The 15,183-nt window shown below is 42.0% G+C and overlaps 1 protein-coding gene across 2 annotated transcripts in view; it reads left to right on the top strand.

Annotated features, from left to right (window-relative positions):
• Positions 1-15,183, top strand: part of LOC119778526 (calpain-2 catalytic subunit-like) — a 34,977-nt gene that overhangs the window by 14,874 nt on the left and 4,920 nt on the right. Inside the window, exons 1-7 of one of the 2 annotated variants that reach the window (XM_038277791.1) lie at positions 9,517-9,658; positions 10,300-10,548; positions 10,790-10,859; positions 10,931-11,052; positions 11,160-11,293; positions 11,387-11,564; positions 13,108-13,182. In XM_038277791.1, coding sequence (XP_038133719.1) covers positions 10,312-10,548; positions 10,790-10,859; positions 10,931-11,052; positions 11,160-11,293; positions 11,387-11,564; positions 13,108-13,182 — 816 coding nt within the window. In that variant the 5' untranslated portion in view covers positions 9,517-9,658; positions 10,300-10,311. Of the gene's footprint in view, positions 1-9,516; positions 9,659-10,299; positions 10,549-10,789; positions 10,860-10,930; positions 11,053-11,159; positions 11,294-11,386; positions 11,565-13,107; positions 13,183-15,183 lie in introns of those variants that run through there. The other variant, XM_038277792.1, reaches the window with a different exon arrangement.

The raw sequence follows: 15,183 nt of genomic DNA, 5'->3' as shown, positions 1-15,183 counted from the left end.
AAACTAACAGAACCAATACCAAGACATAAGCTTTAATCCGGATTAATGGAGCATAATTCTGCCTTTCCCTGTTTGGTTGTGGTTCTGTGGTTCTGGCCAAGCCCAGTCAATGGTTTAGGAAGAAAATGCTTGCGTGTCAGAACTAGTTTTTATGACAGTATGGGGACTGTTTACACAGTCATGTCATGAGGACCTATGTCCTTATGGGGACCAAAATTCTGGTCTCCATTAGCTGAAGCTGGGTGAGGGTCTGGGTTAGGCTGTATAAAATGAATGCAAGTCAAAGAAATGTCCTCATAAGTCACAAAAACTAAGATGTGTGGCTTTATTGGGTGGGGGGGGGGGGTGCTGGTAGGGTGGTTCCTCCTAAAACAGAGCAGTCAGACCTAAAGTCAGCATGGATTAGTATTAGGTTGATTAGGATGAACCTGAAGCCCGTAGGATGACGGCTGCTCTCCTGTGTTCAGGCTTATATTCTGTCAAAGCTGTTAAACTCATTTCGTACGGCGGATCTATTTGAAGACCTCACCTCCAGCCTCCATCCATCCTCAGTGTTTCTGCTTTGATGTTCTAAACATTAAAAGAGCTTCAGAGATTCCCGCTTACGGTGCAGTTCGAAGGAACCGTGGAGGTTCTTGAGGAGGAACCAGACACTGTAGGCTGCTCTACTACAGCTGCACCTTTATAGAAACGAGGGAATGATGACATCAGTCCTCTCCTGCTCCCCTTTCCGGATCGAATCCATCAATAACAGGATCTAGAAGCTTCCCTCAGACCCTGGTGATACTTGGATCACTAATGGTTAGGACCTCACTGCTTGTGCACTATGATATCATTACTACAATATGATGTCAGACATGTGAAGCAGCTCAGAATAACTGACCTCCAGCTGCTCTCTCTACTCTTTGCATCAGGACCACGGAGGCTTAGAGGTCAAAAATAGATAGCCAGTGACATCATGCGGTGTGGTGATTTCAAAATAAATGCAAATGAGTGCATTATTTTTTTTTTATTCAGTTTCTGCTGCAAAGATGTAATTTAGAAAATGTGTCATTACAGTTCTGTCCAGGAAGAATCCTATTTAAATGCAGAGGAGTGCTTTGAATAAATGTTAACACGACCTGCCATAGAACAACAACATATAAACTTCTGTAATCTTCCTCTCCCTCTCCTTTTTAGCTGCTTTCTCTTTTAAACACTTTCTGCAATGTTTCTGCTTTTGAATTTTCAGTTTTAATGGTGTGAAATAGGCAGTTCCTGTTGTCTGTTGTCATGGGGACAATGGCTTTTCATAGTTGTTACACTCAGTTCTGAGTGGGTTCACTCAGAGTTGAATGTAAGATCTATGGATGTTAAACTAGATCACAGCAGCTGTTCTGAATCTTCCAACCTCAGGATAGATCAATTCAGGTTTAAGGGTTTGAGTCTGACTTTGTTAAACCTGCTTTGTGAATCCGCCAGTGGTGGATCACCCGCGGGTGACGGCGTTCACTGCTCTCTCCTCCTGCTGCTAGAAAACTCTGAGGGAATTGTTGTAATAGTGACATTGGTTGAAGAAGTACAGCAAGATAAAGATTTATTCAGTTAAAATTGAACATAGAAGAAATATTACCTTGGTGAAGAACGATGGAAATAAAGATCCGTAGAATTTTTAAGGTTGCTTTAAAACAAACAGTTTTAATTTAGCTGTAGAAGGACTGTTGTCAGTTCAGATCCTGCTCTGTCACTGCTCACCTTCCAGAACTGCTGCTCTCTGCACAGGTAGATTTACTTTAATAAAGTTACAGGCCACTGCAGTAGGGATGCTAAATATGTTATTCAACCAGATAATATTCACTGTCATGTATTGTTTATAAACATGCCCTCAATGGCTGTTTGTTAGACCAACGGATGAAACAGTGAATCGAGCTCCAATCAAACTGATAATTCTGCACAGTTATCTAATAAATTCAACACAGTTTATTAATAAAGTTCATTCAGCTCCAAGTCAAATAGATTTCAGTTAAAAACTCTTGATTAGAGCTACAGTGTGTAATAATTACAGGGATATACAGTCAGAAATGTAATATATTATACATAACTATGTTATTTATCATCATCTACGAGCTCAGCCTCTTAACCTTAATATTTGCGTTGCCTTAGAATTCGTTATTTATAATTACATAGGAGCGGGTCTCGCAGCCATGGAGGCAGACATCTTTGCGCTACGGCAGCGCAGAGCCAACAAACTAGCGATTGCGAGATCGCCAAAATGTCACAACGATGTAGAAAAAATAACAGGTATATTTATTATCTTAAGTCTACATGAAATCTATACCCTACACAGACTAATGAAATACTATCTGTAAAATTATCTATGTAAACAAACCTCATCACTTGAGAAGGTAGGTGATGCGGACGTCGTGGAAGACATTTTGTCCCGTAACGCTCGCCGTACTGTTGGGGGGGAGAAGCGGTGGGGGGGAGATGTTCATGTTGCTGCGGTCTGCAGTCTGACCGCTAGATGTCGCTAAAAGTTACACACTGTAGCTTTAAAACTAGAGAAACTCAACTTTATTACTACAAGCAAGGAGGGATGAAAACAATAATCAATGAGATGATGCTGGCAGCAGGATCTGCCTCTTTGTTTGCACTGCTGCAGTCACTGTGGGAAAGTCCTGTGTGCGATGGAGGGCCAGCCTTTTCTTTTTTAAATAGGAGATTAAACTCATAACATTAGGAGAATAAAGTCATAATATTAGGACAAAAATAATTAAACCAACCATCCATCGTCCATCCATCCATCCATCCATCCATCCATCCATCCATCCATCCATCCATCCATCATCCATCCATCCATCCATCCATCCATCCATCCATCCATCCATCCATCCATCCATCCATCCATCCATCCATCCATCCATCCATCCATCCATCCATCCATCCATCCATCCATCCATCCATCCATCCATCCAGTGTTGGGAAAGTTCTCTTTCTACGTGAACTAGTTCAAAGTTCAGTTCACACATTTTAAAATGAACTAGTTCAGTTCATAGTTCATAATTCAAAACCAAAAAATGAACTAGTTCATAGTTCTTTTTTTTTTTCATATATTGCTCCATTACACCATAGCCTACTGTAGAACCACAGACAGCAATTATTTTATCAGTTGTAACTCTGAAACTGTGCGTCAGATTTCATCTTCATATCCAGTTTTGAATCCTTATCCAACCAGGGTTTACATTAGCATTGAGGGGACAGCATTTCCCCATTGTTGCTTTAACGCTTTGTTGCTGTCCATTCACTTCACACTAGTAGCAGCTGCAGCTTTCACCCCTACAGTATATTCTCAGAAACATCAGTTAAAATGTGCTGCTTGAATGGTCTTTTTTATGAGGAATTATTAAAAGAAAAACAGGAAAGTAGTCTTTAAGGTGCAAATGTTTTTTTTTTTTTATTTTAATAATTTTTTCCATTTGAAATTCCATTTCAATACATACTAAAAAGGAATACTGGAAAATTATACCAGGCAGGTTTAACAAACAAGTTACATGGATAGTAAAACCCTCAAGAACAGGGGTCTTCTATGTTTTCCAGACCAAGGACCCCCAAACTGATGGCGAGATGGAGCGGGGACCCCCTAACTATATATATTGTATGAAATTGTGTCCTATAGTCACTCTATTACAGATGGAGTAATGTAAAGAAATTAATTTCTCCCTGGGATTATTAAAGTTTTTCTGATTCTGATTCCTGGTTGATGGGACAGGTGTTGTGAAGGAAACGGTGCCCAGCTTGAAAGAGCTCCTGTGTGTCGCTGAATGTGAGGATTGATGACTGAAAGACATCTTTTGTCTCCATTTATCTGTTTACTACAGTCTGTTGATTTCATGTTAATGAGTATTTAAAGACATTTCAATAAGTGGGGGAAAAAAATGCAGGGGGGGAATATAAAAATATCAACTAACCATGCAGACCCTCATGCAGTACCTCCGTAGACCCCCTAGGGGTCGCGGATCCCCTGTTGAAGACCTCCGCTCAAGAAGATTTTACTAACACAAACTGAGGGACCAGGCTGAGGTAGGAATTTAAGGTTACTGAAGTGCGGATTTTTTTACTGAAAGCCGGCGGGCAAACTTGTTGCCATCATCCTCACCGACCACCTGGTCATAAACCTGTTTTAAGTGATCATACTGCTGCTTTGTCGCCTCCACGGTAGCCTCCATGCTGCTGTGGCTTCCACGCTGCATTTTGTTTTGATGACGCACGCGGCTGTAGGCTACGACGCTGGTAGCTGGTGTTGCCAGATTGGGTGTTTTTCCCGCTACATATTAAGGCCTGTTTACGGTGTGATTTAGCCGGGGTTTCGCCTGGAGGGCTCTATAGAAATCTGGCAACCTATTGAACGGAGTTGAACTGAGAGAGCGTGCCGTTCACAGACACCAGAATGAACGAGTTCACAATAACGTTCATCAGGCAGTAATGCAGTACGTTCAGTTCACGTTCGCCCAAAATATGAACGAGTTCATGAACTTTCGTTCAATGAACGCGTTCAGGCACAACACTGCATCCATCCATCCATCCATCCATCCATCCATCCATCCATCCATCCATCCATCCATCCATCCATCCATCCATCCATCCATCATCCATCCATCATACCAAAGGAATAATCTATTAAATGTTGGTGGAGGTCTGCCTTTTGTTGGGGCTTTTTTAGGTTTTCCTATAAACACGGATTCCGTCGGATCCAAATCGAGCTTCCTTGAGTGCAAAGAAAGGCTAAATGAATACTAATTTAAACTCACTACATGGAACAAGTCTCTTCAAGTCAAGGTGAAGTAAGACCCGATTCCACGCTAGGAAACCTGAGAATCCCGTGCTAGAGCAGGATGATATATGATTTTATTGGTGATACTCTTGCTGTGGTGCCAGTTGTCAGAGTTAGTTGAACCGCAAAATCGGGAAACAAATAAAGAAAACGAAAACGGAGCAGCAGTCTTCCATGGAAAGGCCAACAGGTAAAAACATGCAGATGTTTGTTTTCCAGAGAACCAGCTAATCTCCCATTTCTCCACCTGCACACTTAGTAGAAACGCTGGGCTAAAACTGCAGCACATGATTGGTCCATTTAACACACAGCTTCTTAATTATTTTCTATTACCCCCCCACCCCCCCACCTTAATACATCTATATTAGTGCAATTTGTGTCTAAAATTGAAACAAAACTAGAAGTAGAGAGAAACGTACAACAAAATGTACCCTGATAACTTTGTTTTTTAATCTGTAACAGAAAATATGCATCAATCTCCTTAAAATATACCAAAAAATATAATCCTGGTTTAAACTTTACAGATTTTCAAACAACTCATTGAACCATTTGATACAGAAAAAAATCAATATTGTAAAATTAAATTATACCAAATTTTAAACATTTAAGGAAATGCCTATCAAACTAATACATTGAAATTAAATAAAATCCATAAATGATAATGAATATAATGGTTAGAAGAATTAAAAAGGCAAAAATGAATAAACGTCTTTAACAAAACCAGGAAGTCAGGATTAATGGGTGTAATGAGTCATTTTCCTGCTTTCCAAAGCTTCATCCTGCAGCTCTCTTGTTTAACTGGGACCTCGACTTGGTTCCCAGTCAGACGTGATGTCAGCAAACTGGTCCTCCTCTGCACAGCTGGAACCAGTCTGGGTTGGTGTGGAAACGATGCCTCCCCCAGTAATTAAGGGTTTCCTTCATCAAGCCGCCTGCTCCACGTTCAAGCTTTCTCGTCTCTGACCTGAGGGAGGTTTTTATCTTTTCCTTAAAGCTGTAGATTTAGTTCTTTGACCTTCCAAATAGGTCACTGAGGTGGTCCACTTTGACCAGAAATTTCTCATCACTAAATTTTTCTGCTTCTTTATTCTTGTGCTCGTGCTAAAAAAACTCGCTTATCTGCTTGCTGCTCCTATAGCTGTCATATAGTCTGTCACCTGGAAAGATCGGGACTCCAGTTTCTGAGCTCGGGGAGCAGATAAGCATGTTTTTTTTGCACACAGCTTGATGTTCAGTTAATGATAGATCTTCCTCACGCTCAAAGGTTACCTGTGGAGTACCACAGGGATCAGTGCTAGGACCAATTCTCTTTACTTTATACATGCTCCCAATTGGTAGAATTATTAGACAGCATGGGATTAATTTCCACTGTTATGCTGATGATACCCAGCTATATCTGTCTATAAATCCAGATGAAGCTAACCCATTACATAGATTACAGGCATGTCTGAAGACAGAAAAACCTGGATGACTCTTAACTTTCTGCTTCTGAATGCAGATAAAACAGAAGTTATAGTCTTTGGACCAGAGTCTCTGAAAAAGAAGCTGATTAGCCAGTCACTTCATTTGGATGGGATTAAACTGATTTCAGATAATAAAGTAAAAAATCTTGGTGTTATTTTTGATCAGGACCTGTCATTTCAATCCCAGATCAAAGAGGTTTCTAGAATTTCCTTCTTTCATCTGAGGAACATTGCAAAAATGAGCAATCTCCTGTCCAGGGGTGATGCTGAGAAACTAGTCCATGCATTTGTTACTTCAAGGCTGGACTATTGTAATTCTTTACTATCAGGAAGTCCACAAACTGTAGTTAAAAGCCTTCAGCTGATCCAAAATGCTGCAGCCAGAGTTCTGATGAAAATGAAAAAGAGAGATCATATCTCTCCTATCCTGGCTTCTCTTCATTGGCTTCCTGTTAAATCAAGAATAGAATTTAAAATCCTCCTTCTCACATATAAAGCCTTAAATGGCCAAGCTCCATCTGATATCAGAGATCTGATTGTTCCTTATGTTCCTAACAGAGCACTTCGCTCTCAATCTGCAGGTTACTAGTGGTTCCTAGAATTTCTAAAAGTAGAATGGGAGGCAGATCTTTTAGTTCTCAGGCTCCTCTCCTGTGGAACCAACTACCAGTTTTAGTCCGTGAGGCAGACACCCTGTCTACTTTTAAGGCTAGGCTTAAAACTTTCCTTTTTGATAAAGCTTCTAGTTAGAGTGGCTCAGGTTATCCTGATCTATCTCTATAGTTCTGCTGCTATAGGCTTAGACTGCTGGAGGACATAGGGACCCCCTTTTTCATCATTCTGCTTCATTCTATCTCTATTCTCCCACTCTGCAGAATCTGTTAGTTCAATCTCTAACGTTCTGCTCTCTCTGCTTTTTCTCATAGTAGCTTCATCTGGTCTGTTCCTGTTTGGCTGTGACTCCATCCTGGAGAGAAATATCAGCTGTGCTGCTGCCATCAACACCTTTGTTTCTAGATGTTGGAGCTTGGCCTGTTTTCCAGTGTAGTCATGTTTCTCTGACTGTGACTAACTGGATGTGGTCTTTTCATCCTCTGACATGGGAGCTGGCTCGGAGCTCGTCTGCCTGGCTGTGTGTTTCCTGGACGGGGCCGCCTGTGGAGCTGGTTGACAGTTGCCTTTTGTATCTATGCTTCTTTTTCTATGTCTGCTTCTGTCTCCTTGAACCCCAGTGGGCCTCAGCAGATGGCCGCTCACACTGAGCCTGGTTCTGCTGGAGGTTTCTTCCTGTTCAAAGGGAGTTTTTCCTCTCCACTGTCGCTACAAGCATGCTTAGTGTGAGGGATTGCTGAAGAGTCAATGAGTCGATGCAATCAGCTGGTTTTCCAATGATTTCCTTTGGAAACCTTTGAATCAATCTAAATAGTTAATCTGGTGAACTGGAAAGTGTCTTGAGATGACATGATGTGAATTGGCGCTATAGAAATAAACTGAATTGAAGTTAATTGAAGAAGTAGAAAGAAAAATGTGTTGAAGAACTAGCAGCTAACTGTCAGACAATGATGTTGACTGATAGATGATCTGAGGAGCTTATAACTGATGTGGAAGAAGCATCATTTATCTGTTCATAATGACCAAGTAAAAGGATCATTTAGCCTTTGGTTCCAATTGAGAAATGCTGTCATTGAATCTCTCCTCCATTATCTGCTATCAGTCTCTGAAATGAATTCGTCCGAAACACATGACACTCTTCAACCAGTTGGTGTCATGCCTGCCTCCTCCAAAGCAGAACTTAATGCTCTGCCTCAGATTGCTACTAGTCAATAAAATTACCTTTACTTCAGCAATAGTATCTAGGTGCTACTTTATTGTGTCTCCAACCATGTCCTTGGTTGTTCTGTTCTTTTTCCATCTCTTTGCAGGCGATGAAGCAGACTGAAAATTATTTATCGTTATCTCCCTTTTATCTCCTCTTTCTTTAATCTTATCTCCTTTTTCCTCTTTTTCCTTTCCTGTTCTGCTTACATTGCAGTGTCCATATAAGCTGTAATACACCTTGCATAATTATAATAAAGCTATTTCCATGCATAAATGCAGTGGAACACTATGGCGACAGCCGTACTGCTCTATTTCTGAAAGCAAAATCTGTTGGGCTCTTTTTTGGCATCAAGATAATTATTCTTATTGCTGCATCGCCAGAAAGGACACTGCTAGGAAAAAAAAGATTACTATTTGTTATTAGGCCAATTGCCAATGATTTCATAACGAACACAGTTAGTTATGAAATGCAGTTAGTCCCAACATTGCTCTGCATCGCCCTGAGAAATGAACTGTTTTGATGGTTTATACTGTAGATTACAGCCTCAGGCTGCTGCAGGAATTCACCCATGACTGAATGCAAAATGTGAATAAAGGTCTTCAAATGTCAGTCAGTAAATATGAACAGGTTTTGAAATGCCTCCCATGTCCTGAACTCTGAGGCCTTCAGGCCTTACAGCGTCCTTACATCTTCTAAGTATCTGCATATGACTGGGTTTTGATTACCTAAATGTCACTAAATAACTTAGATCATCTCAGAAAGTTTTGATTTTTTCATCCATAATGTGATTTAGTCCCATGACTGTTACAAAATAAGATGCATTCAGCTGAATGCCCCATTGTTCCCGTTTGTGGAGTGACTGTGTAGTAAAGACAGTAGCAGAGATGTTTTCTTCACATGAAATAAAGGAGTAATGCAGATGTTGATTTTAACTCAGGGAGTGCGTTACAAAATTCCTGTGAATAGATGTGCACTTTGATCCAGATGCCAATGTGAACATGTTCAATCCCCTCCCTCCACTTGGCATTCAAACCATGTTCTGTCTCTTCAGGTTTCTTCCTGTTCAAACACCTGCAGGCCTGTTGACATGCAGCCAGCTGTGCCCTGAAAAGCTCTCAGACTGCAGGAGGCTCATATTGACAGAATGTTTGACAGTGTCTTTATCCTGCTGGGATTATCTCACTGGTTCAACAACTTCACTGCATTATATGAATTTGATTGGTTATAGATTAACAAAATAGAATTCAAAGCCTGTTGTTCCAATTCTCTGATAAAGTCCTTCAGAAGAGGCGATGACTGATGCGAGACGCTGCTTCATGGTCCCATAAATCTCTACTACAGCAGCAGGTGAATAACATGTTTATGCCTGAGGCAGGCTCAGGAAAACTGCCAAAATCTTCCCTGTAAGGTCTCAGAAGTATTTCCAGTGAAAATCACCAGGAGGAGGGAAGTGTTTATTTATTTTGTTTATATAAAAGGAGTATCTAACTTCCCCATCCTGTAGACACAGAACATCTACTTGAACTCCAGCAGAGCTCTTCTGTCCTAATCTCTAGAGTCAGTCAGGTAAAGTCTCTCGTCTTTAATTTCACTGTTTTCTTTTTACCTAATTTCCAGAGACAGCTCTTGATTACATTCATCTTTTCTGTACAAATTTTCTAAAATAGATCAAATGATGAGAAAGTAGATGCTGTGATGTCAACCGAATTTGTAACATGAGTATGATAGGATAACCTGCGAATGACTTACTTAATGGGTTTTAAATGCCCTGCAGTGAAGGTAACTAATCTGTCCATTGATCATGAGAAATGATGTGAGCTTGGCTTTAATCCGTGGTTTCCACACAGAACACAGCGATGCTTTCTAGAACGCCTCCCTGGAAGACATCATGAGCAGCTGACATCTCTGTCACTATTTTCTTGTATTTTCTTGAATTCCTGAAGATCACTCTTTTCAAGATCGTAGAGCCTATTTTGTGTGTTTAGTTGGGTTCTTTCATGTGATTACCTGATGCTATGGGTCTGGTAGCACTGGGCATGGCGGGTGGACCGGACCAAACAAGCCGTGGTTTGTTATGATGGTGTTAATAATGAACAATGTTCTCTGCAAATCTACATAGAAGAACAGTAGAGTCAATAGAAGGGCTTCAACTGTTGCTTTAACCAGACATGATGGAAAAATAACAGTTGTCTGTGAACCTCTTGCAGTTAAACTCCGCCATGTCTGCTCGCGGCGTGTGTCAGAACATCATAAATGCTCGGCAAAAGGGAGACGGTCATGGGACCTTAAAAAACCCAGAGAACTTTTTACAGCAGAACTACCAGGAGCTGAAGGAGTACTGTCTGATCCGAAACATCAGATACATCGATGAACACTTTCCCCCAGACAACAGCTCAATCGGGGTGGGGAAGCTAGACCCAGCTGACCTGGCCCAAGTGGAGTGGCTAAGACCGTCGGTGAGAACCAGATCAAATGTTCCTGTTTATATTGCATCAGAGTCACTCCTGCATATCACTTAAAAATTAAGAATAAAGAACAGCTAAAAGGCAGAGTTATGTTTTTCTAAAAACTGACAAGTTTGTTTAGAAAGAAGGCCTGAGCTGTTCAGGTGTGATATCCGGTTAGTTTTAGTCCTTTGCTGCTGAAATAAACTTCCCTACTTTAAAACAAATGAAGGCATAATGTAATTTCTTTCAGAAAATTGTACCCAATCCATTCTTTGTGCTTGATGGTGTCTCCAGGTTTGACTTTGGTCAAGGAAAAGTTGGTAAGTAAGTCTGTTTAGAGCAGATCCTCTCTGCCCTCTCATTCATTCATTCACTCATGTTCTTCTCTCAGGAAATTGTTGGTTTCTAGCATCTCTTGGAGCGCTGACGTTCCACAAAGACATCTTCAAGATGGTTGTTCCTCTGGACCAGACATGCTTTGGAAAGGACTACTGTGGGCTGTTTCATTTCAGGGTAAAAGCAATTCCTTTTCTTTCTTCTAAATTAAAACCGAAACTGCTTATCTGCAATAAGACAGAACTTGTGGTGTCACTAACTGCTCTTTCTCGTTAACCATGCAGTTCTGGAGGTTTGGGAAATGGGTCGACGTGGTGATTGATGACAAGCTGCCTACAATTAAAGGGAAAACCATCTTTGCTAGTTCCAAAGATGAGTGTGAGTTCTGGCCCGCCTTGCTTGAGAAGGCCTATGCCAAGTATGTAAAAATTTTTTAATTAATTGCCATGACATAAGAAAATACATATTTTTATAAAAAAAAAAAACGTACTATTATAACTGAATATGTCAGGGTCTGTGGATCCTATGCGGACATGAGTTGTGGGACCCCTGCAGAGGCCATGAGGGACTTCACCGGTGGTGTCCACATGTGTATCCCGCTGTCAGAGCCTTCTCCGGATCTCTGGAAGCTGTTGTGCAGAGCGGCACGCTTCAACACATGCATGAGCTGCAGCAGCAGACCAAAAGGGGTAAAGTACAGTTTGCACAAAGATACACATTACGGGTCGCACATGTAGGATAGAATACCAGCAGTCTGCCAAAACTCCAATACTGAGGACGATAATAAACACAGATGTTGAGATTCTGTTAAAATATTCAAAACGTTGATGTTTAATTGTCATGTTTCTCAGTTGAAGTCTGTCCAATCAAGTCAACTATGCAACTATAAAATACTTCAAGGAATAATGATTGAACCATCAATAATGAATCAGACCCATGTGTTACCTCACAGGCGCTACTTTACAGGAATTGCTGCACACACGCTAACTATAGACGCTACCTCACAGGCATTACTTTACAGGCATTGCTGCACAGGCGCTACCTCACAGGAGTTACTTTACAGGCATTGCTGCACACATGCTACCTCATAGGCGCTACTTTACAGGAATTACTGCACAGGCGCTACCTCACAGGCATTACTTTACAGGCATTGCTGCACAGGCGCTACCTCACAGGCATTACTTTACAGGCATTGCTGCACACACGCTACCTCACAGGCGCTACTTTACAGGAATTACTTTACAGGCGTTACTTTACAGGCATTGCTGCACAGGCGCTACCTCACAGGAGTTACTTTACAGGCATTGCTGCACACATGCTACCTCATAGGCGCTACTTTACAGGAATTACTTTACAGGCATTACTTTACAGGCATTGCTGCAAACACGCTACCTCACAGGCGTTATTTTACTGGCATTGTTGCACACACGCTACCTTACAGGTGCTACTTTACAGAAATTACTTTACAGGCATTACTTTACTGGCATTGCTGCACACACGCTACCTTACAGGCGCTACTTTACATGAATTACTTTACAGGCATTACTTTACTGGCATTGCTGCACAGGCGCTACCTCACAGGCATTACTTTACTGGCATTGTTGCACACACGCTACCTTGCAGGCGCTACTTTACAGGAATTACTTTACAGGCATTACGTTACTGGCATTGCTGCACAGGCGCTACCTCACAGGCATTACTTTACAGGCATTGCTGTACACATGCTACCTCACAGGCGTTACTTTACTGGCATTGTTGCACACACGCTACCTTACAGGCGCTACTTTACAGGAATTACTTTACAGGCATTACTTTACAGGCATTGCTGCACAGGCGCTACCTCACAGGCATTACTTTACAGGCATTGCTGCACACATGCTACCTCACAGGTGTTACTTTACAGGCATTGCTGCACACACGCTACCTAACACGCATTACTTTATAGGCATTGCTGCACAGATGCTACCTCACACGTGTTACTGCATAGGCCATTCCGTACAGGTATAACATCACAGACGTTACTGCAGAAGTGTTACCTCACAGGCTTACGTCACAGATGCTGCTGCACAGGCGTTACTGCACAGATGGTTCAGCGTGTCTAAGATTTCCACAGGTTCTTCTAAGACAGTCACAGCAATCTGCGAAGATCCATGTTCTTTTTTTTTTTTTTACCTGTGTTTGTGTTTCAGTTTAAGATCCAACTGACACCTGCCTCTTCCTCCTCGTCCTCAGGAAGCCATTACTGGCACCACTTTTCCAAACGGACTGGTCCCAGGCCACGCCTACACTGTGACGGGTCTCAAAGAGGTGACGGCTCTTCTGTCTGACACAGGGAGGGAGGGAGGGAGGGTTTTATGGATAAGTACGATCGGTCCAGGATCGGTACAGTATCTGTATCGGATTGGTACTGGTTCGGTTCAGGATCGGTTTAGGATTGGTCCCAGTTCGGTCCTAGATCTGTACTGGATTGGTAGGGGACTGGAACCTGAACAGTACCAGATCAGTCCTGGATCGGTACCAGATTGGTACAGGATTGGTCCCAGTTCGGTCCTAGATCTGTACTGGATTGGTAGGGGACTGGAACCTGAACAGTGCCAGATCAGTCCTGGATCGGTACAAGATTGGTACAGGATTGGTACTGGATCGGTCCAGGATTGCTACCGCATTGGTACTGGATCGATACCAGATCAGTACCGATCAGTTCTGGATCAGTCCCGGATCGGTCCTGGGTTGGTACAAGGTCGATCCCGGATTGGTAGAAAAATCAATAGCAGATCGAGTGCTTACTTTTAGACCAGTCTCTAAGTCATCAGTGATCCAGTGAAAAGTCTCTTACTCAGTCTAATTCTACATTCAGACCGCATGCTGCTAAATCAGCAGAAGCAGCTGGTTCACATGCAAAGTCTATGGTTGACATGCATTAAGGCACATCTAAAGGTCCTGCAGGGCATCTAGATCAGCAGGAGCAGCACATCTTGACACACCTAGTTGGATGTGTGTATATATCATATAAAACTGTAACTGGAGCGTGTAACAAAAGTAATTTCCCTCTGGTATTATTAAAGTATTTCTGATTCTGATTCTGATCTGGCTAGCTCAGGTGGTAAGTCACCTGTCCTGCATAAATGAACGCTTCATGCTAATGCCTGCTTTGGGGTAGTGGCAGCCTAGTGGTTAGGGTATTGCGCTTGGAATCCAGAGGTTCTGAGTTCAAGCTCCACTCCGACGGACTGCCACTCTGAGTTCCTGAGCAAGACCCTCAACCCCACACTGCTGGTTAAATCACAAGCAGCAGCTGCTGGAGTTGGAAAACTTGAACTTTAGCTGCTGGATGTGCCACATTAACCAATATGAGAAGCTGATCTGGGAGCTGGCAGGGAGTCAGACGCAGCACTGCTGATGCAGAGCGCTATGATCACTCCTCTGAAACAGTTTGTTAACGTCTAAATAACTTAAAATGTAGAAACCTGCCGGCAGAATATGTTCGCTTTTATTATCCTGCTGCCTGCAGTTTGTAGCACAGACCTGAAAAACGCTAACATCTACTTCCAGCCGCCGTAGGGAAAACCCCCCAAGAAGCGAGCGGGCCTGAGGCATTCTGTTCTTACAGCAATATAATATTTGAAGGCAGGGTCGTAATCCTGATGAACTGACTGCACAGATGAAGTTTTCAGGAAGAATTTCTCACACACAAATGTATTAAATCTACTTTTTCATTGCAAAAAGTAAAAAAAAAAAACAATCCACAGGACTTGGTTTCCAAGTTTGAAGATGTTTGCTTCCTATCCAACGGACACTCATTTGAGGACTAGAAAATTCACATTTTGGACAAAGCAGACAGGTGTTTTGAAAAAGAAAAAACAACCTTAAACAGGGGGGGGGGGGACTCAGATTTCAGCTTTCAGAAACCTACAATGCAGCGATAGAGGTGATTCCTTACTGCTATCATTTAAACCCCCCACCCCCATGCAGAGGACAAAACATCTTGGTTGGTCACCCAGGCCAACAATTGCCCCCAACAACCCCCCGTTTCAGAGGCATAGCCCAGTATCGGGTATTGCAGACTAACAAAGAAACCAAAACGACTCCTTATTCCAAAGGGGCAAACCTGTTTGTTTGGTTCAATGTGCATGTTTCTAAACCAAAACAAGTGGTTGGGCTACTGTATAAAGCCTGGAACTCAACACTACTTCCTTCCGCCATTTTGAATTAAAAAAAGCTTCCTGGATGGAAAGAGAAACGTCTTAAAACTTGGAAAAAAAAGTCCAGTGGATTGATTTTAACTTTTTTTGAATGACAATGACCTGG

This window comes from Cyprinodon tularosa, unplaced genomic scaffold, assembly GCF_016077235.1.
Source record: "Cyprinodon tularosa strain WSP-4 unplaced genomic scaffold, ASM1607723v1 ctg1346, whole genome shotgun sequence".
NCBI classification, from domain to species: domain Eukaryota; kingdom Metazoa; phylum Chordata; class Actinopteri; order Cyprinodontiformes; family Cyprinodontidae; genus Cyprinodon; species Cyprinodon tularosa.
This window is presented reverse-complemented; position numbering and strand designations above follow the sequence as displayed.